Source organism: Microplitis mediator, chromosome 10, assembly GCF_029852145.1.
Source record: "Microplitis mediator isolate UGA2020A chromosome 10, iyMicMedi2.1, whole genome shotgun sequence".
Taxonomy (NCBI): Eukaryota; Metazoa; Arthropoda; class Insecta; order Hymenoptera; family Braconidae; genus Microplitis; species Microplitis mediator.
This window is the reverse complement of record NC_079978.1, coordinates 13,470,670-13,497,963: the sequence shown is the minus strand read 5'-3', so window position 1 is coordinate 13,497,963 and position 27,294 is coordinate 13,470,670. Positions and strand designations below refer to the sequence as shown.

General features: G+C 30.6%; 1 protein-coding gene across 3 annotated transcripts in view; it reads right to left on the bottom strand.

Moving 5' to 3' along the window:
• Window positions 1–22,376, bottom strand: part of LOC130675558 (hemicentin-2-like) — a 635,075-nt gene extending 612,699 nt beyond the window's left edge. The window contains exons 1-2 of one of the 3 annotated variants that reach the window (XR_008991309.1): window positions 22,203–22,376; window positions 1,253–1,385 (exon numbers count right to left, since the gene is read on the bottom strand). Coding sequence is in view for 2 of the 3 variants with exons in the window: in XM_057481317.1 (XP_057337300.1) it covers window positions 1,253–1,299 (47 nt within the window). In the remaining variant the exon portion in view is untranslated. The remainder of the gene's footprint in view (window positions 1–1,252; window positions 1,386–22,202) is intronic. The other 2 variants (XM_057481317.1, XM_057481316.1) reach the window with 2 other exon arrangements.
• Window positions 22,377–27,294: the final 4,918 nt, after the last annotated feature.

The following is a 27,294-nucleotide window of genomic DNA, read 5'->3' as shown; positions in this document are numbered from 1 at the left end:
ACGATGTCGCACGTGCAAACGGAACTTGAAGAGTGCCCGTTTTCGTATAATTGCGTCTAGAAGCAATATTTTTTTTAAGCACAAGCTGACCACCGAATAGACCTGGCCTAATAAGACACAGAGCATTATAAAATTCACATGAGATTAACTGTAACCTTCAGTTTTGTGGTTTAAGCCATCCGAGGTGTTGCCTATGTCGTGATATATGCTCATCTCTTCTAATACGTAACACAAAACGAACGCAGTTATTAATTGACACAAGTAACAACCTTTCAAGATCATACGTTAAATTCGTGAATACGCAAGCACAATAGCCATAAATGGGCAATACTAGTAAAATTAAGTAAAATTTCGTATTTCAAAAGTCAAAAGTCGTAATGGCCCAAGATTATTCGATTTAGAGTAATTTTTAGAATAAACGCCATGGCATGTTCATACAAAAATTCTTTCCGTGTAGGGTACTCTTACGTTGAAAATTGATTCCTGGTGTTCCTCAAAAATTGACAAGTTGTTAAAAATTATTAACAAACTCTAACACGGTATCTTTTTTTCACCAGACTTGCACCAAAAGTTTACATTATTGCCCTGTTTAAAAGGGAAAAAAGACGTTCTTTTCTTTTATAAAAAAGCAAATGATTACAATAAGAACACGCATCATTCTTCCCACAAACAGAGGAAAAAATTCAAACTTTTAAGTACAGATCTGATGAAAAATCGTATACACACCACGGAGGAAAGTAAGACGTCCCAATCCACGTGTTTCGCACCCTCGCCTTCGGCTCAAGTTGGCAACTATACACGCGGGTTGGACTATCCTACTTTCCTCACTTGGCGCATATTACATTATTTTATTACCTTCTCTCACAAAAAAAAAAAAAAAAAAAAAAATTAACTGATTTTTTTCATATATTTTTATTAAATAATTCATCTTTAAATTTTTTTGTCGACTGTTTAAAATATAAAATGGAATAAATTTCTGAAAAAAAAAAGATAAACTTCATCTATCTGATTAAACTTTAAATAACTTCTTCTTTAAAATATGCTCTGAAATGTTTTATGATAATCAATAAATATTTCATTTTAGTTCATATTAGTTGAAAAAAATTTAATTCCTACGTAAATCCTATCTGTAATCAAGCTCAATTAACATTACAAAATACGCAGAGAATTCAACGCAAAAAAAAAAAAAATAAAAAATAATTGCATTATTAATTATAATTTAATTTCATCCGAATAGGTTATTTTCACTTACGTATAAAGTGGCATTCCATCTGCATGACCTTTGAACCACATGACCATATGAAGAGTATCATAGCCTATTGGAGTTATATCACATGGTAACTCTACAGCTCCACCTTCAACGGCGCTTACGTTAACCAGCGGCACTGAAAATTAAATTAACGTCCATTATGCTCATTTACTCCGTTGAATTTTACTAAAAATATTGTTAATAACGCTACGTAAATTATGATTGTCAGAATTTCAATTACTTCGCAGATTTTTCACAGTGCAAGATCGATACGAAGTCTGCTTGGTGTAGATTGGTGGTGTGAAACCTTTCCATGATATTACATATTAAAATATGGCTATATTTGAAGGTGTTGAGTGCACGCTGATAATTTTAAGGTAATGATTATAATCTCATGGTGATAAAATTAATTTTTTTCTCGCGATACCTATTAATCTTATAATTATTATAAGATTTGCAATATAATATGTTAACATTTAACATGAAACTCATGATGACAATGGTTATTATCCCGGCCGTGGTGAAAATTTTTGGGACTTTTGTCTGAAAAACTCAGTTTTAGATTTCTAAAGACTTTTTCAGACAGAAGTCCGAAAAATTGCCACTAGGGGGGTGTTAAATTAGTATAGTAATTATTATTAAAAAAATCGTAACTATTGTCATATCACATGACAAATAATACAATCACTCGATGATATTTTTCACAATATAGCAATGGTAATAGTTGCTATCTCGTGACCGTAATCATTGAAAATTATATAGCGTATTATAATCGCCGATAAGAATGATTGTCATCATATACAAAAACTCAAAAACATTCCACAACGACCAGTTTTCAATCAATAAGTTAGTGCATTGAGCAGCTAAAGCGCTCAATTCGTTATTTACTTTACATTCAATTATTTAATGTAAATATTTTACACGGAGAGATTAAATATATCACTTATAGACAAAAAATATACCCCAACTGTCACTTTAGGTGGAGGCGGCCATTTTTTTTCTAATTTATAAAGTGCTTCACCCTATTGACTGTTAGAAAAAGTAATTATTAAAACGCACGAAAATATTTGAAATTTAAAATAAATAGCCTTAGAGAACAACCCAAGTAGCACAGAGTCAACTTTAAGATGTCTTTTAAAAGGATAAGACAAATTTTTTGTTCGTATCAAAGTCAGCTTTTTTGGTATAAATACGACTTGCAAATGTTGGTTCCTCAGTCAGAGAAAATTTGTGTTGTTTTTTCTGTCTTATGCCAATTAAAAAGTCATTTAGATGACTTATTTTACCACTATTTGTAATTTTTTTTTATCGTCACTTGTGTCAAGTCTTTTAAGTAGACATTTTTTCGTCGACATGAATTTCTGATCGTTTTGTCGACGTATTGGTGCCTTATCGATATATCAAAAAGTAGCCTAAAAACTGATATCTTATAGATGTCTCAAAGGCAAAGTGTGCTACTTGGGAATAATTTTAAAGATCAGAGATTATTTGAAAATTCAAACTTTATTCGCGCGTTGAATTATAGCATAGAGAGCGATCATTAAAAAATGGCAGCTCCCTTATCAATTGGCAATTAGAGGTTGGAGTGTGTACGTTTATGTAAGTAAATAAACAACCGAATATGTTTATTTTGATTTCATTGAAAAATATAGGAATTATACTAAAGTGCATAATTGAAAAGTTGCTGAGTGACTTTTGCATACGCGATGGTAACTATTACCATCGCGGTATAGTAACAATTGTTATCTAAAATTATAATTGTTGCTATTTATTATGTGAGTGATTACTATTATTGGTGAGAGTGATTATTATTCGGGGATATTAATAGTTATCATCATATGATGGTTTTTGATAGCATTATTGTGGAAAATTCTAAAATTACTATATAGTATAGTAACTAATAATAATCATCGATGAGTACAATTACTATAAAATTCTTAGCGTGTGCGATTCCTTAATTACGAATATTATAAAATTATTGTGATTTAATATCACTCGTGTAAAAACTTCCGTACTAAAAATGTTACCAAAAATTACATAACCGTATGACATAACATAGCGGCCCAAAAACACTAAATCAGAAGGTTAGTTAATTATGTTAATAAATGCTTATATGTATATTCCACTCAAAACAAAAGAGGTCGATAATATTAACATGTGATTGTGAGATAAAAAAAGTTAACGTATAAATCATGAACATTGATAATAGGAAATACAAAGAATTTATTGCGTGCAGACTTTAAAATCAAATAACGAAATCTTTGCAAGTTTCTTATCTTTACAATACAGTCAATTTTTTTCCAGAGTCTTTCAATAATCTAAACCCGTTTTTGCATGCATAGCTTCTTTGTTGAAGTAGCGTTCTGTTGCACCAAATAAGTAGTTGTATCGATGGCTTTTACTTTAAAAATGATATTTTATAATATACACAGAAAAAAAGGATTACTTGAACTAAGGAATTTCCATTTTTCCCAACTTTTTTCTCGAATCAAGCATACATATTGTTTCTGATTAAAACAACAACAAAGTTTAGATCTAGAAACTACCCTAGCGGATCCAAATTACGGTATTTTACGGTAATTACCGTAACTTACCGTAATTCGGATCCGCTAGTGTAATTTCTTTATTGAATAAATAACTGTCTCGATTCAAGAATAAAATTATTCAGCTTGAAAAACTTTTGTATTCGTTCAAAAATATTTCAGACTTATCTCAAGTACTTTTTTTTATTTTGGTTTAGAGTATCTAAATTTTTGATTCCAGTATTTTTTTTCTTGGCTTGAAATAATTTTATTTTTGAGTCAAGTATTTTTAACTTCCCGCTAAGAAAATTGGAAATTTTAAAAAATTCGCGAAGTTATTGGTTTTGGTCCGATTTTCGAAAACCGAATTTTCATCAGATGTCGACGTTTCAAAGTCTTAGGAAGCTATTCTGACTATTCTCAGAATGATGCCCGAGTGTATGTGTGTGTGTGTGTGTGTGTGTGTGTGTGTGTGTGTGTGTGTATGTGTGTGACCAGCCTATAACTTTTTAACTAATAAACCGATTTGGATGGTTAAGGCGACAATCGAAAGAGCTTGTTGGCCATCAACTTTCCTGGAAATTTCAGATCATTTGATCGAGTAGACTCGATAATATTGGCGAATTACGAAAAAAGAATTTTTTTTTTTTATTGATTTCTCAGAAACGATTTGAACGATCGACTCTAAAATCTACCCAGCTCTAGAACTCAATAGAATGCGTCGATTGCTGCCTCAACCATCAAAATCGGTTGATTTGTTCGCGAGATATCGTGGAAGAACGAAATGCTAAAAAAAGGTTTTTTTCGAAAACAATGGCATACAAAAGTATTTTCGAGCTCGAATAGCTCGAAAATGTATTCACAACAATGCAGGAAGTTGAGGGGCTGGCCCGCAGGGTTAACCGATAGACAAATTTTTTTTTATAACTTTTAGTATGATTTTAGAATACTACTTGAAGGATTGATTTAAAAGTCAGCTCTGTAAGCCGCATCGAACGCTGCCAAGAGATATAGTTGTCGAAGGAATTTAAAAAAAGGATTTTTTTTTTTTTGATAAACTCAAAAATGACAAAACTGATTGATTCTCATAATGTTTTAGCGTTAAAGGCTTAACAACTGCGTCGAATGCCATTTCGAACATAAAATTCGGTTAATTAGTTCGAAGGATTCGGTGATGAAAATAAAAAAAAATAACAATTTACTTCATTTATCTCGGATAACGCATATTGTAATTCCTCATATGTTCTGAAATTTTTACCGGCCCTTTGGCTTTATAGTAATTGAACATAGTCACATAAATTATTGCAGTCAGTTAGTTAGTTTATATAATATCATCATCATAAATTTTGTCAAAAATCATTGTTTCTGACAGTATGGTGCGGATGTTTCATATATTAACTTGCTGGTTAAATTTAAAATTGACATAATTCATCATGTTGATCATTCATATTAATTTGTCCACAAAAGTTCAATTTATCGAGAATAATCGTGAAGGAAACTTGAAATAACTATCCTTATTGATTACTTTCTATTTCTTGGATTCTCGGAGATTAATCGGAACGTCACTTTTTTCAAGTTTGAAGGACTCGAAAAAACCAATGCACTTAAAGGTATCAAGCTCAAAGAGCTCGAACATGAATTGACAATATTGTTTTCAAACTCAAAGAACTTTTTTTCTGATGATAATTTTATGACAAATATGGTATTGTAGAATATAAGTATATTTTATTATTATATTTTTATACAATCATATGAAGCCTTTAGGTTTGAATATTTTCAATTTAACCTTTACTATCTGGTAATACTGTTGAGCTTAAAAAAAGTTTTAGAACTTTTTATAATATTTCTAGTATAGAAGTCAACTGTCGTCGCGTAGCGCATTGAATTCAGGACCAACTAACTCTATTTTTTACTGCCTCATACAAGTATCTATATTAAAAATGGTACTCTCATCTTTGCAAACTGGTGACGCTGTATGAATTTTTAAAAAACACTAGTCTCATAATGGCTCTGGACACTACTTTTTTAAATCAACTGATCGTGAAAATATTTTATAAAAATCGAATTGATGGTAATTCTTATCTTGAAACGCGAGTTAAATATTTAATATCGAACGCTCAAAACAATTATAACACGGAAAAAAATGAACTATGTAAGTTGAGAACGACAAGTAATATAATGATAAAGTGGTCAGTTAACACTATCATTCTAAATAGTATTTTTTTTCATTTATGATTAAAACGTTAATAATTACAGAATAAGTATGAAAATTTATTGTCTATGCAACAAAAATTTCTATTTGAACGTTAAAAATCGTAACTGATACTTAGAAAATAGACGACACGTATTATAAAATTTAATATTTAGAATGTTAAAATTCCCCATATTGACGACCGGGTTCCGGGTTATAATTTCAAACACTAATTTTTAATGTTTATTTTGTTCCGTGTACGTATCGACTTAAATTGATATTAATTTTTAAAAACTCGTTAGATTCCGTAAATTTTATTTGCAATAGAGTGGACCGTAGACCCCGAAAAAATTTTGAAAAAAATAAAAACCACTTTATAATGGATAATGCGGCATACTGGCCTTTATAAAGTCCAATTTTCTACAATAATGTAAGTATTTCGAACAAAAATTGGGGAGTCATATCTCCGAAAAAGAGTACAATTAGGTCCGTGGTATTTTTATATTTATTGTTCCCTGTAATTTTTAAATCTGTTATGATTTTACAATAATTAGAATAAATAAAACTTTTGTTTTCGGGATTAAACACAATCCTTGAAAAAAATTTTTGTCCTTGCTCTAAGTATTGTACTTACATTTCATAAAAATCTATAATTAATTATCAATATAATTTATGGAAAAATTCTATTTTCAGAACAAGATTTAATTTATTATTTTTTTTCCCTTCTTTCTCAGGTGTCCCAATTTATCCTGAGTACTTCATATGTCCCTAAAACAAACAATATTTTTGAAAAGTATATAAAAAATTATCAAAAAATAACTATATTCATTTTATTTATTGAATTGTCAGAGTCACTCTTATTCTGTTACAGTCCTCCGTAAGTTCATAAAATTATTTTTGAGAATCTATAAAAAATCTGCCTAGTTTAAATAAAGTCAATGTAGATTAGGAAGTATCTCAATTAATAATTAATTTGGGAGTAAAAAGTAGTTTTCTTTATACCTCGGCCGAAAGTACGTACGTTCAGCCTCGGGTTCACGTCAGAAAATCTAACATTCGTGCAGTGCTTGGATTACTCACTCGCCATCTATAACAGTAGGCCGAAAGAAAGTAGTAGCGGAACGAAAGAGTTTTTTTGCGCGCACTCGCTGGTATTCATAACCTCAAAACTTGTTTACAACTAATTCGAAATTTTATATGTCTGTGTTTTTGAAAAAGTAAAATTTACTAAAGATTAATAAAGACTAGAAAATTATTTTTAATGAATTTAATAATTTTTAAAAAATTAGAAATGATTTATAATACTGAAGTTAGCCGACGTCTAGTAATTCTTTTATTTTTTTTTTTAAACGATAAATTATAAAAATAAAAAATTATTTACAAGTTGCGCCTACAGTTTTTTAAGTTTTCTTCAAGTGCATATTTTTAGTTTTTAGGTAGATTTTTTTAAAAATCTAACTATTGTATGTCCTCATGGTCGATTTTTCAAGGAATTTCGTCATAAACTATCATAATTAGTTGAGTAGAGTTCAAAAATACCATTCGTTAAAAAATTTATATATGTATGTATATATATATACATACATATATGTATATATATTTATGTAATATAACGGACTTTTGAGGACACAATTACGTCTACAATTCTTATCCGATCTTAATGAAATTTTCTACACTTATTTTATGTGTAATTACCACGGTTAAGTTCGAAGATGGGCTGAATCGGTCGATTAGTTTAGAAGTTATGGCTGTCTGAAATTTTAACGATTTTTCGAAAAAATTAGTTTTCAATCACTTTTAAAGTCCATATAACTTGAAAACTAAAACTCATAGATAATTTCTGTAAAAAGTATTTTAAAGCTTAACTAATAAGCTTTAATTTATGACCTTAAACTTTATATTTTGACCATTTCTTCCAATAATTTGATAGCCTTGAAAATTTTAATGGAGTCAAAAAATGTTGAAATTTTGTTCTCATTCCACATAATTTATGCTTGTCCCATTATAATCCGGTTTCGTCAGTTGTATTTTACTATGCACAAGATAACCTGTAAATTTCACTGCTATTTGATGTTTTAAAAGTATTTCTTTCATTATTTATGATGTATCGAATGTACCTCTCATCCCTATGATTATCACTGGTCTTGCGATAGCGCCCACAAATCTTATCGGATCTTAATGAAATTTTTCACACTTATTCTATAGGCGATTACCTTTATCAAGTTCAAAGATGGGCTGAATCGTTCGAATAGTTTTGAAATTATGACTGTTTAAAACTGTCATGATTTTTGGTAAAAATCAGTTTTTAATCACTGCTAAAGTTTATATAACTTTAAAACTAATATTCATAGGCAATTTCCGTATAAAGTATCTGAAAGATTGTCTCATAATCTTTAATTTATGACCCTAAGCTTTATGTTTTACTTTTTCTTCCAATAATTTGATAGCCTTAAAATTTTTAAAGAAATCAAAAAATGTTGCAAATATGGTTTTTATTTCACATAACTTCAACATTTCTCATTATAATCCAATTTCGTCAGTTGTATTTTATTGTGAAGAAAATAACCTGTAAATTTCACAGCTATTTTATATTTTAAAAGGATTTCTTTTATCACTAATGATGTTTTAAACGTACCTGTGCGTCCTATAATTATAACTGGTCTTGCCATCGTAATAGCGATTACAATTATGATCTCATACTAATTAAATTTTCTATACTTTGTTTACGTGAAGGTTAATTTGGTACATTACCTATATAATGTTTTGTCAAATCAACTATCTGAAGTTCTCCATCGAAAATAGTCGTTGTATTTTTTTACCCTCACTCTTAGAAAACGAGCCTAATTTCATATCGTGACTATACAATAACATAAATCACAAGATATGTATATATAAAACTTTTTATATAGATTAATTGGAAAATCTACCTTCCATTTCGGCTGCCAAATGGCCTTTTTAGGTAGATTTCTTTAGAAATCGGCCTATTGCAATGAGTCTCATGATCGAATTATCAAAGAATTTTGCCACCATATATCTTATTTGACCTAGTAGAGTCAAAAAATACCATCCACTCAAAAGTTTATATATGTATGTATGTATGTATATATATATATATATATATATATATATATATATATATACAATATAACGTGCCTTGTCATCACGATAGCGCCCGCAATTCTTAACGGATCTTAATGAAATTTTATACACTTATTTATTGGACGATTACCTTGATCAAGTTCGAAGATGAGCCCAATCGGTTGATTAGTTTCGAAGTTGTGGGTGTTTGGAATTTTTTCTGATTTTCATAAAAATGAATTTTCTGGTTTTATCCTAAAATAACTTTTGAAACGAAAATGATAACTCAATTCTGTAGAAAGTATCTCAAAATTTGAACGATTAGTTTTAATTTTCACTGTAATACTTGATTTTTCAAAACATCTTTTCTAACAATTTGATGATATCGAAAATTTCACAAAAAATAAAAAAAGCTTATTTTTGCAGCTTACCCTTCTAATAACTTCGGAATGATATGACATACCTCAATTTCTAGAAATATTCATGTTGTAGCTTTAAATAAGTATCTTATTTGATATGATAATCATCGTTTTTTATTATTTATTAAATAATTTTAGGTTATGCCATATCATTTCGAAGTTATTAGAAATAACATATAAAATTGTTTACACTACCGTAACGTACTTTTAATTCAGTACTTTATTTCTTATGAAGTTCACCAAATTTTTGTATCTAAATGAGAATCTACCTTTCCATTCCGAGTAAGGCCGGATGGCTCTTTTTTTTTTTTTGTAATCGGTTTAAAAAAAAAATCCAAAAATTGTTAATTGATTGTTAACTTCAGGATCATAATTATGTCTTTTAAAAATGTCTAATGATGATTTTTTTTATCGATGTATTTGATGCCTGCCCCCCCGACCAGCAGCACTCGCTTCGATCGTGCCGCCAATGTCGGGACAGGCATCAATACCTGCTAAAACGTAATTATGTAATTTACACATCTTTGATTTGTCAACGTACTTTCGTCCGGGCATAAAGAAAAATCCCGATGAAAAAAGATTTTATACAATTGTATAGAATTATATATCAATTATATATGGACTATATATAATTAAATATAGACTATATATAATTATATATAGACTATATATAATTGGATAGAAAAAATGGCCCGATCCAATTGTATACAATTCTATACAAATTGTATACAATTGGATCGGGCCATTTTTTGTATATAATTTTGTACAATTGTATAAAATCTTTTTTCATCGGGATAGTATACACTTCACCGACAGAAAGCCCCGTTGGAGAGCCCTGAACTGCGCAGGAATCTCTAACTTTCTGCCCTTGAAGTGTAATATACTATTAATTCGTATCGAGAGTACTATATAGAGAACTTAATAGTTACATTAATGAAGACGATAAAACAAAAAAAAACAGAAATGAAGGTTTTTCAGAAAATATGTAGTAGAGTTAATTAAATATTTAATGTGCATGCCAGCTGTCACGAAACGTTCTCAATATTATTTTTCGGACAGATCAGCTGGTCGGAGGTAGAGAAAAAACTTTACTGAATCCGTATTTATATTTTTTTTAAGTTTTAAAATTTTTTTTCACGTGCAGTATAGATTTTAAATTCTGAATGGTTTGTTATTTTTAGAATTTATATTAAAATTTTTTTTTTTTTCTGGTGGATAAAAAAGTCGAGAATATTAAACATCGTAGCCATAAAAAGTTTGCACGCAATGTTACTAACATATGTTCTTTTCGTGTATGAATAACTTATAAAGTTGAAAGATGATTTTTCACGAATACGTAGTGAGGTTGTTGTCTGGATAAAAAGTATTGTAGGGATTGACAAGCAACCCAACTAACTTAGGGACTTACATGCAACTGACGACCGCAAGTGTATCAAGATAAACTTTTTGGTATATTCTATAAGTTGGATTATACTTATTCGATAGTATAGGTAATTATTTTTATAAAAATACAGTTTTTTTGAAACGTATCTCACAAAAAAATTAAAGCTGCAAAATATAGGTATAAGAACTTCTTGAAAAAATTTTTTAACTTTCTGCTATGACAATTGAAAATTGTTAAAAAAAGATAAGTTAATGGTGTCGGTCTGAATTTCGGCAATCGAGTTTTTATCAGATCTCGACATTTTGAGGTTATAGGTAACTATTCTGATCATTTTCAGATGGACGTGCGTTTTGAGGTTGCTTACTGGGTCAACGGTTTTTCAGAATTTTTCTTTTTTGTAATTATAGACTAATACTTATGTGTGATCTTTGAGTGTTAAACATGAACATCACACTAATATTTGAGTATAAATTAAATTAAAGAAAAGTTTGAATAATGATTACGAAAATAATGTCAATTTCATTTATTTATTAATCTATTGAGAGTGTTTTATCAGTTGTTCCCTGGTTTTAAGACGCACTTAAGGCTGACAGAAATGACTCAAATCACTCAACAACACTATTTCTTGAGTGTTGAAGTAAAAGACTGCTGTGTATTGAGTCTTAGTCTCAAGTCGATTGCCTGGGTATTCGGAGAGATTTGAAAATGACAACCTTTTGCACTTGACAGGTAAGTGCTTCGGGTTGTTGTCGATATTCTCAAATGCTAGACAATTCAGACAGACAAAAGAATTTTTTTTTATTCTAATAAATTTTCGTCTTTTCAAAAATAAAAATATCGATTATAAGTAAGATCAGCATGTCAATAAAACCTGTGAGTATAGCCGGCTTAGTTTGGATGAACTGGGAACCTACATACTCATCTTCTTTTTTTTTTATCTTGTCTTATTTTAATAGATTTCTTATTTTTCAGCAAGACATAAAAATTAATATTATTTATAATATATAAATTTATTTTTACTTTTGATATTAATATTTTATAAATTATTATGCATGTAAAACCCTTTCTTTCGTGATTAGTAATTAGACTGTTTCGAATTACGGGACTACTTTTTTTTTTTTTTTTAGAACATTGAAAAATTGAAAGATTATCTTACAATATGGTGCCAGTAAAAATTTGAGCTCTTAAGGCCATTCTCAGACAGTGTCCCCTACTTTTTAAAAATTTTCAACGACTGTCAACTGTCATAGGCGTATCAAATTTTTATCAATTAATTAAAAAACAATTAAAGCATTATTTGAAAAAAGGGCAACGTAGTCGTAATTTTGCCAAGCTATAGATTTAAAAAAAAATTGCTTACAATTGATATCAATTGGGAGTTAAACGGAATGTCTTATATAAATTTCAATAAAATCTTCATGTCAATTTTATAATTCGAATTTTTCAAATTTTTTAGGCTAAAATTCATTCAATAGATTTCGTTTAACTACCAATTGCTATCAATCGTAAGCAATTTTTTTAAAATTCTATATCTCTACGAAATTACGACTACATTGGGCACTGTCTGAGAATGCCCTTAATATTGAAATTTAGAGGTAGCTGTTGATAATTTTCGATTTTTCATTTAAAAACATGGAGATCTTGACGTTTTGAGGTTCTAGGAAGCTATTCTGACTAATTTCACAATGATGTCCGAGTGTATGTATGTATGTATGTATGTATGTATGTATGTATGTACGTACGTATGTAAATATCTTTATCTTTCGAACAGATGAACCGATTTTGATCGTCAAGCTGGCATTCGATGCGACTTGTCAATATCTAAAAACTGTAAAAAATTGAAATCGATCGGTAGGGTGCATTCAAAGATATTCCGAAAATATAATTTTTTCAAAAATAATTTTTTTGGATAACAACTCAACCGTCAAAATCGGTTCATTTGTTCAAGAGAAACCGTTGTCGAAAGGAATAAAGAAAACTTTTTCTTTTAGTTTCTCTGAAATATCTCGAAAACGACTAGATAAATCAATTCCAAAATCTGATCAGCTTTAGAACTCAATAAAACGCATCGATTTCGACCTTAACCATCTCCATCAGTCAATTGGTTTGAGAGATATCGTTGGAGAATAAATGGTATAAGACTTTTTTTTTCGAAAAAAACGGCATACAAAAGTATTTTTGAACTCGAAGAGCTCGAAAATGTATTCTCAACAATGTTTTTAAGCTCAAAGAGCTCGAAAATAGTGGGAAATTTTAGGGCTGGCCCGCAGGGTTAACCGATAGACCAATTTTTTTTTGTGATTTTTCAAGAAAAATTTCTTATTTATATTTTAACTTTGTATCATCTCAAAAATATTTTTAGGATTCGAAATTTATAGCATAATATAGTTATGAAGAAAATTATTCAAAAAACACTGTATTATCTTTTTTCTCATTTTATTTCAAAATGGATATAAAAATAATTGATCCACGACGAGCTGGCGTAAACTTGGATTTTATACAATAGATGTATAAATAAAAAAAATTATTTTAGCGATCGCAAAATAAGTTATCATGAAAATTTCTATGTAAATCACAAAATATCCATTTTTTATGATTGTTATATTATTTTTGATCAGTTGTCTAAACAGAATATCAAATTAATGTGAAGTTTTTGATATGTTATATTGACCATCAGAAGTATGGAAAATAAATTTAAAATATATTATTACAGTTTTATGACAATAAATGAGATATCGTGTGACAAGTGAAGAAGTATTGACATCTCATCTACTCCATAAGGGAGTTCTTGATAATGGAAACATTCCAAGGATTGCATTGTTGTTATGAAGGTAACCGGAGACAATGCGATATAGTTATACATCTATCATGTATTCACCTACAGTTTCTGATTATGAGCCCCAAGCATTATTACTGATACTAACGTATATATGGTTGAAATATTAAAACAATACGCACAATGGAACATTAAGTTGTAAAAACCATTTATAGAAAAACTGTATGAAAGTTATGATCAATATTTAGTTTAAATAAAATTGCATTCATTATGAATTTGAAATAATTACAATGATTATATTTATAATAATTTCTGGTACACGAACTGATAATCGTTAAGTTAAAAATTTTTAACAATTTTTCATTTCCATTTGCGTTCCGTAAATAATTTTTTATATCAACTCAACCATAGGCATGAGTTGGACCACAGCCGCACGACCGAAGTAGGAAGTAGGTCAAGTATAGCAGTTGCGATTAAAAGCAAAAATATAAAAGATCCTAATGGGGACTGTCACTGCAGCACATTAAAAATTAAAAAAAATATAATAATGTGTGATTTTTTTCGTGGCATTATATATAATTCATTATAACCGTATATAATTACGTAAGATTATATGTAATCATCTGTATATATCATTCTATATAATCATAAATAATTTTTTTTACCCAAGTTTTTATTGACACCACTGCATTAAATTTTCAGTGATAATAATAACAATAAAAATGAATTAATTATTATTTATAACGAATATACCATAATATTAAAAAAACAAAACTAACAAACGTAAATAGATTTCATTTATGCAAAATATATGTATATAGATATATATTTTTTTAAAATGCAAACGAAAAAAAGAAGTGGAGAGATGGAAAATGGAAAGAGGAAGAGCATGAATTAGCATAGACCTCTTATTTATAGCAGTGCACCTTCCCACAGCGATGCATAAATAAAATTTAAAGGTGACTCTTTATCATATAAACGCCCGAGTTAACGGCCCGCATTAGAATACAACTTTTTTCATTGTTTTGTTTTTTTTTATTATTTCATTTCGTTTCTTTACTTTTTTTTTTTTATTTTTTTTTATTTTCGGCCTAATTTTTATTTCATCTAGCCTCTTAATGAGCTCGGACAACCAACAACAATCAATTTCCCATCTGAAGGTCGCGTAGGAGTTTAGATACTCTGCGTCTACACAGAGCTAAATCGTTCTATATATACATGGTAACTTGAACAATAAGATCGATTAATTGAATTCCAGTGGACAACATGTGTAGACTCTCCAAAAGCCGTCGAGCCGATATATCCACCGGGTATCAAGCGAATTCCAATACACAAAGCCGGACGCTGGGTATCTATATGAGCTTTTGACGTATTTCCCTTGATGTTATTGAACATATTTGAAGAGGATAGATGATAACTTTGCTATAATCATTTTATTGTACAAAGTAAACACTATTTATCCAGAGATACATATGTATCATTAATTTATTTCATCATTTCACTATCATCACTAATTAAACAAAACAAAATGTCTGGCAGATAAAATTGAAAGCAGATTTTTTTTAATTAACCCTTCATTACTCGCTCAATAAGCGTGGCGCCGCCGTTTTGACATTTAAACGTTTTTCTCATAATTTTGAAAATGAATTAATTTGGAAAAATTAGAATACCTCAATTGAACATTTTAGAAAATTTTAATGTCTTTTCAATGTACACGGAGAGAAATTTATGGTGACCGTTCCTAGTACGTTTATGAAATATCATCCCACACCGTTATGGCAATGATTACTTGGAATTATGGGATAGAGGCCCATACTTTCTGGGAAAAGTTCCCATAAGTATGGGAACAATTCCCATCTTTATGGTAACAGTTCCTATATCGCCTGTAAAAGAATTATGGCTATGGTTACCATATATTATAATAACGGTTTCCATAATATTATGATAACGATTACTATAATATAATGGTAACGGTTATTATAATATTATGGTAACGGTTACCATATATTATGGTAATGTTTACTATATATATGGTAATGGTTACCATAATGTTTTAGTAGTGGTTCCTATAATATTATGTTAATGGTTACCATATATTATGGTAATGGTTATCGTATATTATGGTTATGGTTACCATATATTATGGTAATAGTTACCATATATTATGGTTATAGTTACCATAATGTTATAGCAATGATAACTATAATATATATATAATATATGGGTGCCGTTCCTATAATCGATATTTCAAGAAAACCGGTTACCATGCATTATGGGAACCATTACCATAATATATTGTAATTGTTACCATAAATTTCTCTCCGTGTAGAGTTTAAAAAGTTAAGAATCGAAAATCATTAATGACGAAGCGGCTTTTAAATTTTTGTTCTCGATTATTTTCTCTGAAATAAACGTATTGAAGCAGAAATTAATATCAGTGATCAAAATCAAGATTTAAATGAGTTTTGACTTAGGTCAGAGCAATAATATATGGAATATCCGAGAAAAACATTAAAGACTGGGTTTTTTCAATTTTTCGCTGACAATGTGTTTAAAACTAAGGAACGAGTTATATGACATTATCTGATGATCGAAAGAGACTATAAAGAGGAAGAGTTAGTACGATTTCAGACACATTTTAGCACATTATATCTTGAATTATCCGAAAAAAATATCATAAAATGTTATTTTTTAACTTTTTATCGCCGATATCGTTTGAACTAATCAACCGATTTTGACGTTTGAGGTGGCAATCGACGCGTTTTCTTGAATTTTAAAGCTGATTGAAATTTTAAAACGATCGGTTCAACCGTTTCGAAGATATTTGGAAAAACCCGTTTTTCGCCATTTCTTTCTCCAACGATATCTCTCGAACAAATTAACCGATTGTGATAGTTGTGGTGGCATTCGACGCGGCTTATAAAGTTCTAGAGCTGATTATATTTTGAAGTCAATCGTTCAAGTCGTTTCTGAGAAATCAATAAAAAACTAAAAAAAAAAATTTTATTTTTTTCGTAATTCGCCAATATTTTCGAGTATACTTGATCAAATGATCTGAAATTTTCAGGGAAGTTGAGGGCCAACAAGCTCTTTCGATTGCCACCTCAACCATCCAAATCGATTCATTAGTTAAAAAGTTACAAAGAGTTTACACACACACACACACACACACACACACACACACACACACACACACACACACACTCGGACATCATTCTGAAAATAGTCAGAATAGCTTTCTAGGACCTCAAAACGTCGACATCTGATGAATACTCGATTTTCGAAAATCGGGGTGAAAACAATAATTTCCCGAATTTTTGAAAATTTACAATTTTCTTAGCGGGAAGTTAAAAATAGAAAGAAAAAAAATGCCACTTTACAAATTACAGGAAAATTGCAGAAAATACTGAAGTTTTTATAAAACAAAAAATCGAAAATCAAAAATGTCAATCATCTCGAAATTTTCGTTTTTTTTTCCAAAAGTTTAAAAAAACGTTGGATATGAATCCGAAGTATTAATTTCATTTTTTTTTCTAAAAAGTACATTTTTAAACAAAAATTTAAAAATAAAAAAACATCCTAATAAGTTAATTTTCAAAAAAGTTATGGTTATTCAACAAAAAAAAAACATTTTTTTTAAATATCTCGTACCTTTTTTTTGGTTGGGTAAAAAAATTTGAAAAAATTCTGAAAATTGTTTCCAATAGTGCATTGCTGCCCAATTTCAAAACACAGTAACTGACAAAAATAAAATTTTTTAAGTATGGATTGAATCTTGTCCATAAGACCCTACTGGAACTAAATATACTAAAAAATTGATTTTGAAAAATTTTTCACTTACTGTGTTTTAAAATTGAGCAGCCGTGCAGAGAAAGATACATAAATTTCATAAAATCGAAAAGGGTCGCTGTTAAAAGTGCTCGATTTGGCATGGAATACCCCATATATATCCGGATATATCCGGGCAAATCTGGAATATGTTGCATATATGCAACATATATATATATATATATATATATATATATATATAAATATATGTCTCATATATGCAGATTTGCCCGGATATATATTTTTTTCGTATGGGATTTGTTCAGCTGCATTAGTCAAATATATAAGGTTATATATTATTTAACGCAGAAGATACATGGGTCCGATCAAGCAATTCTTTTACGTCCCCAACTGGGTAAGACCTGAGTGTTCCCTAATAAACAATCCCTATTCAAAAACAAATTTTAATTTGATCCAAAACATGATCTAACGTATTAGAAGCATGACTCAGAAAAAGTAAACATGCTTTTGATTGATGAAAAAATTCCGGTGACTGCTGGGCTCGAACCTACATCCTTCCAATTCAAAATCCTTGATGCTATCCACTGCGCTGACCCACGTATGTGAACGCGTTGGTGTAAATAGTATATTTATTATGATACGAAAGAATAACTGATGAAGAAATAAAAAATTCGTTCTGTGCTTTAATTTTTAGCCAGTAAACAACATATTTAAAGGAATCAGAAATTTTTACAGTCAAATGGATTTCTTAATTATAGTTCCATGGTACTTTAAGTAAGTCAAGAAAAAATTCCTCTCATTACAATTATAATAAAATTTAGAATAACTTTTAGCCTGATAAGCAAACGAGAATGCTAACCGTTCAAACCCAGCAATCAGAAGGACGGCAGTTCGCGCCCAGGGTCCAACAGAATTTATACCGAGTTTTTTTCACGTCATCTACCTCACTCAAATAGTTTAAACGTTAGTGATCACAAACTCTATTAGATTAATAATAATCAAATTTTTTGTTAATTAAATTTATTTGTTTTGTCGATGCATGGGCCAGGTCCAGCAACCAAGCATGGGTCAGGGCTGGCAACCAGGCTTGGCACGGTGTTATCATTCCAGACTTCTACCAAGGCTGGAACTAGGCCAGCTTACAAGCTTGGTCCAGAGTTCGACATAGTTGAACCAAGCCTGGGTCAAGCCTGGGCCCGTCGTACTTCCCTCTCTGGGGTACAGCGCATGCGTGTACATATTTATAAGCCTGGCTAACAGAGTCTGAACGCGGCCAAAAGCTGAACATCCTATAACCATAAAAATATGCCTATATTAACCAGTGTTTTTCAATATTTTTTATTAATTATAATTAGACGACACCGAAGTAAACCGTCATTTCGAATAGCACACAGGCTGGTGTCATTCTAAAGCTAATAAAAAAGATCCTGAGCCGTTAAGTTTTTCGGATGTAATCGTAGCACATCTACACATACACACATATACAGACATCTGGACATCCACGAACAATTTTTTTTTAATATTAAACAAAATATAAGTGTTATAAACACATCGAGTGTAATATTAAGAGCATTTCTCTTGACAGTAGTGTACTTGTATTACCTTACAATTACAACATAAATGAAACAGAGGCAAATTAAGTCGGGATAATTGCTTGACTTTGACATGTTGAGAAGAGTAATGCACTACCTCAAATACTTTGCGTTATGAGGTATGCAAAACAAATTTATCACCTATAAAATAAGCAATATCACTTTCATTAAACTGAACAAAGTGCATAAATTTTTACCCACTAATCAAATTATAGATGTAAGAATAATATTATGATTGTTAACTGAGTTAAACATGACAAATCAATGATCGATAATTTTTTTGCTCGTTGATATCATATTCTGCGAAGTCATACTTGATATAATTAATTTGTAATGAGATCATTTTATCATAAACATTTACTTCTTGATCTGATTAAAAATTATCGGGATAAATTCATAAGAAAAGTCGTATTTATGTCAACGTACGAACTCCATATTGAAGTTCGTATTAACCCTGGTGGATCAGAATTACGTTAATTTACCGCCCTCCGTAATTAACCGTAAAATACGGAAGTTCTATGGCAAGTTTGCTGCTATTTACAGGAGCATGCGGTAATTTACGGTATTTTACAGTGAGTTGCGGTAAAATACGGCAATTTATGGAATTTTCACCGTAAGTACCGTGTGTTTTTTTAGTTTTGCAGTTTCTACAGCCCGGGAAAAAATGGTCAGACATGATCATGCCTGTTCATGCCCGTCTCTTATCCACTAGGCTGTAAGGCTTTTCATAGAAGCCGGGGATTTTAAAGTACTACAGTCAAACCCGTTTATAACGACTTCGAAAGGACCGACGGTTTATGGTTGTTACAGCCGATAGTCGTTATAACCAAAAGCTATGTTCAGTCAACAAAAAACCGCTAGACAATTTTAAGAACAATACATTACATTTATTGAACCACATTTACATTTATCATCTTCAATGTTACATTTAATAATGCATTAACTATAACTTGATGTTTTAATTAAAAAATAATCAAATAAATTAATTAAATTCTTATTATTACTGAAGAAAATCGGTTATTTTAGTTTACTTTTTGCACTTAGACTGTGCATATGAACCCTGCATTTACTTATGTATTATAGTTAATGTTTCATCATACATGTTATTATTTATGATAAACTGTTTGTTGCCTACTAAATATTTCCTTAATACCGTAATTGCACTGAGTGCTTCACTAATTTTTGGTATTATTAATTGCTTCTTGTAACTTGTAAGACGATAAACTGATATGGAATTTCGAGTTTCTCTAAGCTTACCGTGTAAAAGAATTTGATGAGTTCATGCGTATAATTGATGAAAAATAAGTATAATGCATTTCTCGGACGCTATGACCGATGCATTTCCATAAAACGATATCTTAAATATAGCTGTTATAAACGATTTGTCGTTATAAGCAATGTTGCTATAAGCGGTTTTCTGCTTAAAAGTTTTACATAGGATTCAGACGGGACCTCGAAATTTCGTCGTAATATCCGGCTAGTCGTTTTAAGCGACGTCACTAAAAACGGTTTTGACTGTATTTGTTATTTGGCTGTCGTATAATCGTTAGATATGTGAAATTTTAGAACAACATGAAATCATGATATTTACTGCTTAAAGTTATTTGAACTCGAACAAAAATAAAATTATTAACAAACTCTAACAAATTTGTTAGAAAATTGATTCGTAGGCCGAGACTAGCAGCTCAATGCTCGGGAGTCGAGAATTGGCAAACTCTTTGGCCAAGACTAGTAAACTGAGGATCGGGAGTCGAGGATTAGCAAACTCTTGGGCCAAGACTAGCAAACTGAGGATCGGGAGTTGAAGATTGGCAAGCTCTTAGGCCAAGACTAACAAACCGCGGATCGGGAGTCAAGTTGCGTTTCAAAGATATTCGGAAAAAACCGTTTTTTAGCATTTTTTTCTCCCACGATATTTCTTTGACAAATGATCTGATTTTTATGTTTGAAGTAGCAACTGACCCGTTTCAATAAAGTCTAAAGCTGATCAGATTTTGAATTAATTTGGCTCAGCTGTTTCAAAGATATTCGCCAAAAACCGTTTTTTACCATTTCTTTCTCCCGCGATAACTCTCGAACGAATTATCCGATTAAGATGGATAAGGCGGCAATCGGCGCGTTTTATTAAGTTCTAGAGCTGATTAGATTTTGTAGTCGATCGTTTGACTCGTTTCTAAGAAATCAATAAAAAACTGAAAAAAAAACAATTAATTTTTTTCGTAATTTGCAAAGATTTTCGAGTCTACTTGATCCAATGATCTAAAATTTTCAGGAAAGTTAATAGCCATCAATTCTATCGATTGCCACCTTAACGATTCAAATCGGTTTATTAGTTAAAAAGTTATATAGCGTTCACATCCACACACACACACACACACACACACACACACACACACACACACACACACACACACACACACACACACACACACACACACACACACACACACACATACATACAGACACTCGGACATCATTCTGAAAAAAGTCAGAATAGCTTCCTAAAACCTCAAAACGTCGACATCTGATGAAAACTCGATTTTCGAAAATCGGGGTGAAAACAATAACTTCCGGATTTTTTCGAAAATCATCGATTTTCTTAGCGGGAAGTTAACAATTTTTTTTTTCGTAATTCGTCAATATTTTGGAGTCTACATGATTAAATGATCTGAGATTTTCAGGAAAGTTGATGGCCAATAAGCTCTTTCGATGGCCGCCTTAACAATCCAAATCGATTCATTAGTTAAAAAGTTACAAAGAGTTTACATACATACACACACACACACACACACACACACACACACACACACACACACACACACACACACACACACACACACACACACACACACACACACACACACACACACACACACACACACACACACACACACACACACACACACACACACACACACACACACACACACACACACACACAAACACACACACACACACACACACACAGTCGGACATTATTCTGAAAATAGTCAGAATAGCTTCCTAGGACCTCAAAACGTCGACATCTGATGAAAACTCGATTTTCGAAAATCGGGGTGAAAACAATAACATCTCAATTTTTTTGAAAATCGCCGATTTTCTTAGCGGGAAGTTAAAAAAAAAAACACTTTTTTTCACACAGAATATTATAAAATAAAATAAAATTAATTAATAAATTTAACACATTAAATATACCCCGTACGTAAGTTATAAAATAGATGATAGTTTGAAACAAGTTGTCTCTTTTGAAAATTTTCCGACCTTTGACAGCGACGATGGCTAGTTTAATTTTAATCAAGCTTGATCCCACGGAGGCTGTTAAAACGACAAATGTAGTTGAACTGGTGAAATTAACTCGCTGAAGCGCGCTAATTCAACGCCATTAGCTACGAGCATATAGTACAAGACAAGTGTGTCAGTTAGACATAGTCAAGGATGAGGTTTAAAGAGAGCCGAGACCTCCTACGGTAATCATAGTAAGAGACGAGAACTTTAGTAATTAAATTATTTAAGTATTGTTTAATTAAATCTTCTTAAATATATTTTCATATATTATTTTTTTGTTTAAGTTCATGGTTAAATAATTAATGAAACGATTATATTTATATATTTTACATACATATATCAAATTTAGATTATTACTGGAGGTTATTTAACGTTAATGTACTATTATCTATAGTCTTTAGTGTATTGAGAATGAAGAGGAAGGCTAGGCCATTGGTACATCGTGATAACGTAAATTAACCCATGTGTTAATTAGGAACTACTGTTTAATCTCACGTCGACATTCCACCGGGGATTGTGCCAATCGAGAACCTAGAACCTAGATAGAAATTCACCCTGAGTAACGTCGCCTTTGTATACCAAATATTCAGCATTAATTATTTTGTTGATATACTTGTCATGTTATATGTTTCATACATATTTTCAATAGCTCTTTATAATATTTGGCGAATCAAAGTTACTTGAAAAAAATAATAAATGAACGTATATTATTTTTTTGTCGTTTCCAAAAATAGACGACCCAATGCCATTTTTGTAAATTTTAAAGAAGAGCCAAAAAACTGTAAGAAAGACATATTTTTGACTATGCAAGAATATGCATAACATGCAGATATTCTTATTTAAGATAATATTTCCTCCATTAACGTGCATGAAAAAATATATCTTTTCCAAAAAGAACTTTCCTGTGGCAGCAACAGGATTGTCAATTTGTATAAACAAGACCATCGTGAATGTTTTATGATATGATTGCGGAATAAATATAGTAGAACAGGACTATTAAGGCGGAAAATGTAATTTTTATTGACACTCCAATAAATTATTGGGAGATGAATTTTAATATTTCTTATTAATCGAAAAATATTCACGAATAGCAAAAGCTAATCAATAGAGATTAAAAAAAAAAAAATGATATTCTAGTGGTGGAATAGTATATTGTACAACTAGTGCGGTATGTTGTCGATTGCCCACGAAAGCAAAGTTGAGCGCACGAACGAAGTGAGTGCGCTCATTTGCTCGTGTGGGTAATCGACAACATAGCTCGAATTGAACATACTTTTTAGGTAGATTTTTTTAAAAATCTAGGTATTGTATTTGTCCTCATGATCGATTTTTCAAGGAATTTTGTCACAACCATAATTAGTTGAGTAGAGTTCGAAAATACCATTCGTTGAAAAATTTATATATGTATGTATATAAATTTATAAATATAAATTTATATATGTAATAGAACCGAGTTTTGAGAACACGATTGCGCCTAGAATCCTTATCGGATCCTAATGAAATTTTTTACACTTATTCTATGGGCGATTACCACGGTTAAGTTCGGAGATGGGCTAAATCGTTCGATTAGTTTAGAAGATATGGCTGTTTCAAATTCCCACGATTTTTCAGGAAAAAAAAATTTTATCCACTTTCAAGTTCATATAACTTTAAAACTAAAACTCATAGATAATTTCCGTAAAAAGTATTTGAAAGCTTGTCTAATAAGCTTTAATTTATGACCTTAAACTTGATGTTTTGACCATTTCTTCAAATCATTTGATAGCCTTGAAAATTTTAATGGAATCAAAAAATGTTGAAAATATGGTGTTCATTCAACATCATTTATGCATTTCCCATTATAATCAAATTTCGTCAGTTGTATTTTATTGTGCACAAAATAACCTGTAAATTTCACAGCTATTTTATATTTTAAAAGTATTTCTTTTATTACTTATGATGTATCAAATGTACCTCTACGACGTATGATTATAACTGGTCTTGTCATTACGATTGCACTTACAGTTCTTATCGGATCTTAATGAAATTTTTCACACTTATTCTATAGGCGATTATCTTGATCAAGTTCAAAGATGGGCTGAATCGTTTGAATAGTTGTGAAGTTATGGCTGTTTGAAATTTCCACGAGTTTTCGAAAAAATCAGTTTTTATTCACTGTTGAAGTTCATATAACATTAAAACTAAAACTGATAGACAACTCCAGTAAAAAGTATTTGAAAGATTTCCAATAAGCTTTAATTAAAGACCTTAAACTTAATGTTTTGACCATTTCTTCCAATAATTTGATAGCCTTAAAAATTTTAATGGAATCAAAAATTGTTGAAAATATTGTTTTCATTTCACATAACTTATGCATTTCCCATTATAATACAATTTTGTCAGTTGTATTATAGTGTGAACAAAGTAACCTGTAAATTTCACTGCTATTTAATATTTTAAAAGTATTTTTTTTATTATTTATGCTGTTTCAATCGTACCTGTACGTCCTATAATTATAACTGATCTTGCTATCGTAATAGTAATTACAATTATGATCTCATACTAATTAAAATTACTATACTTTGTTTACGTGAAGGTTAGTTTAGTACATTACCTATATAATGTTTTGTCAAATCAACTATCTGAAGTTCTCTATCGAAAATAGTCGTTGTCTTTTTTTACTCTCACTCTTAGAAAACGAGGCTAATTTCATATCATGACTATACACTAACATGTATCACAAGATATGTATGTATGAAACTTTTTATATAGATTAATTGGAAAATCTGCCTTCCATTTCGGCTGCCGAATGGCCTTTTTTTTATTATTAATGAGATATGACTACTATTTCAGTGCTCGCTGTTTTGTTCCCCAAGTAGCTTTTTTGTTGATTCAACTATAGCCGCGACATTTTTGTGGGTTATACGATAATCTGCATGCGGCAAAAAGTAAATTTGCGTGCGACAAGTTTACTAAAAACCTCATTTTTATTCATTTCTGGAAACTTCAATAATAATATCCTCAAAGTTAATTGCCATGATACTGACAACGAGAAAAATAAATACTTCCCGCACACTTCAACCTACAATATCCAAGCTTTGAAGTATACTGACTATAATGAGCATAGGTATCAATCAAATGACGTGATAGTATGAGGTATCAATGAAAATGAGGGACATCAGCGTGGTAAAATTTGTAACATAGCAAATTCTGTTTTTTAGTAGATTTTATATAAGACTGGCTGTTGCATTCGTCCTCAAAGTGAATTTCTTGAAGAATAATGTATTAAGTAATACTTGGGGCCAGCCCCAAAACTTCCCGCTGTTTTTGAGCTCCTGAAACTCGGAAAATTGTTGTGAATACATTGTCGAGCTCTTCGAGCTCGAAAATACTTTCGTGTGTCGTTCTTTTCGAAAAAAAAAATTTTTACCATTTTTTCTCTAACGATATCTCTCAAACGAATTGATCGATTGAGACGGTTGAGGTGGCAATCGACGTGTTTTATTGAGTCCTAAAGCTGATTACATTTAAGAATTGATTTATCTAGTCGTTTTTGAGAAATTTCAAAACTACTAAAATAAGATTTTTTTTAATTCTTTCAACAACGGTTTCTCTTGAACAAATGAACCGATTTTAATGGTTGGGGTGGCGTTCGACGCGGCTTGTGAAGTTTCAGAGCCCAGTTGATTTTGGAATCAATCTATCGAGCACATTACAAGTTATCAAAAAAAAAAACATTTTTGAAAAAATTTTATTTTTGGAATATCTCCGAACGCACTCTACCGATCAAGCTCAATTTTTTACAGCTTTTAGATATTGACAAACCACGTCGAATGCCACCTTGACAATCAAAATCGGGTCATCCGTTCAAATGTTACAGATATTTAAATACGTACGTACGAACGTACATACATACACTCGGACATCATCTTGAAATTAGTCAGAATAGCTTCCTAGAACCTCAGAACGTCAAGATCTCTTAGAAATTCGATTTTCGAAAATCGGACCAAAACCAATAACTTCCCGAATTTTTGAAAGTTTCCAATTTTCTTAGCGGGAAGTTAAAAATAGTCGATTTTTTTGGCTCAGTCTAATATACATATTGTTTTTTTTTTTATAAAAAAAAAAAACAATAATCGATTTAAAATCTTTTAATCGCATTAAAACTTGATGACATTCGTAAACTTAGTTTCATTTCGTTACCTGCCATTTTTTCTCTTTTACTTTTTACCAGCAGTGTACATTAACAGCAACAAATTTTTTTTGTAAGGCTGTTCTCTGTGATCCCTAATGTTTTTTATTGAAAAAGTTTTTCTGTATCCAACCAGTTTTCCAATAGTCAACTTTCGTAGAACCATTATAGTATTTAAAAAAAAAAGAAATAAGTATATATAAAACAAAAAGAAAATGTAACTTTTAAGGGTTTTCCGCTCGTGTTAAATAGTAAGCTAATTCTCTGTAGAAAGCCACGTATTCGAGTGAATTCGGCAACAAGTTGGATTTAGATTCAATCTTCATCGTGAAAGTCAAAGTTTAATTCGAGTTACAGATGTGGAAGTGAAACTTGTATCGTAGATTTAGTCGTTGCGATGTAGAAACGCCCGAAGGATTGAAAGAGGTACGGAACTGAAGTAGTGATTCCGAAAGCACTCTCACTAGGTAAAGTAAGAAAGAGATCACTGTTTAAAGCTCTCTCCCTAAACCTATATCTTGTCAAGTTAATTGAGACATTTACTATGTTCAACTTGTTTAAAATTTCGGAGCATTTGATTCTCTTTACTAAATAACTTTGCTTAGTTTACAGATTAAAGTATCTAGACATACATGTATAGATATTTATATATGTATATATAGATATTAGGTCTCAGTTTATGAGTTCGATTGAATTGATGACTTTTGTTGTAGCTACAAGGGTGGATTTAACGTGTTTTCATAAGGAATCCACATCCTACCAAGGATTTAACTTAATAGTATATTGAAATTGATCACAAAGCAAATGACGATACATTGTTTCCAATTTTTTTTTAAAA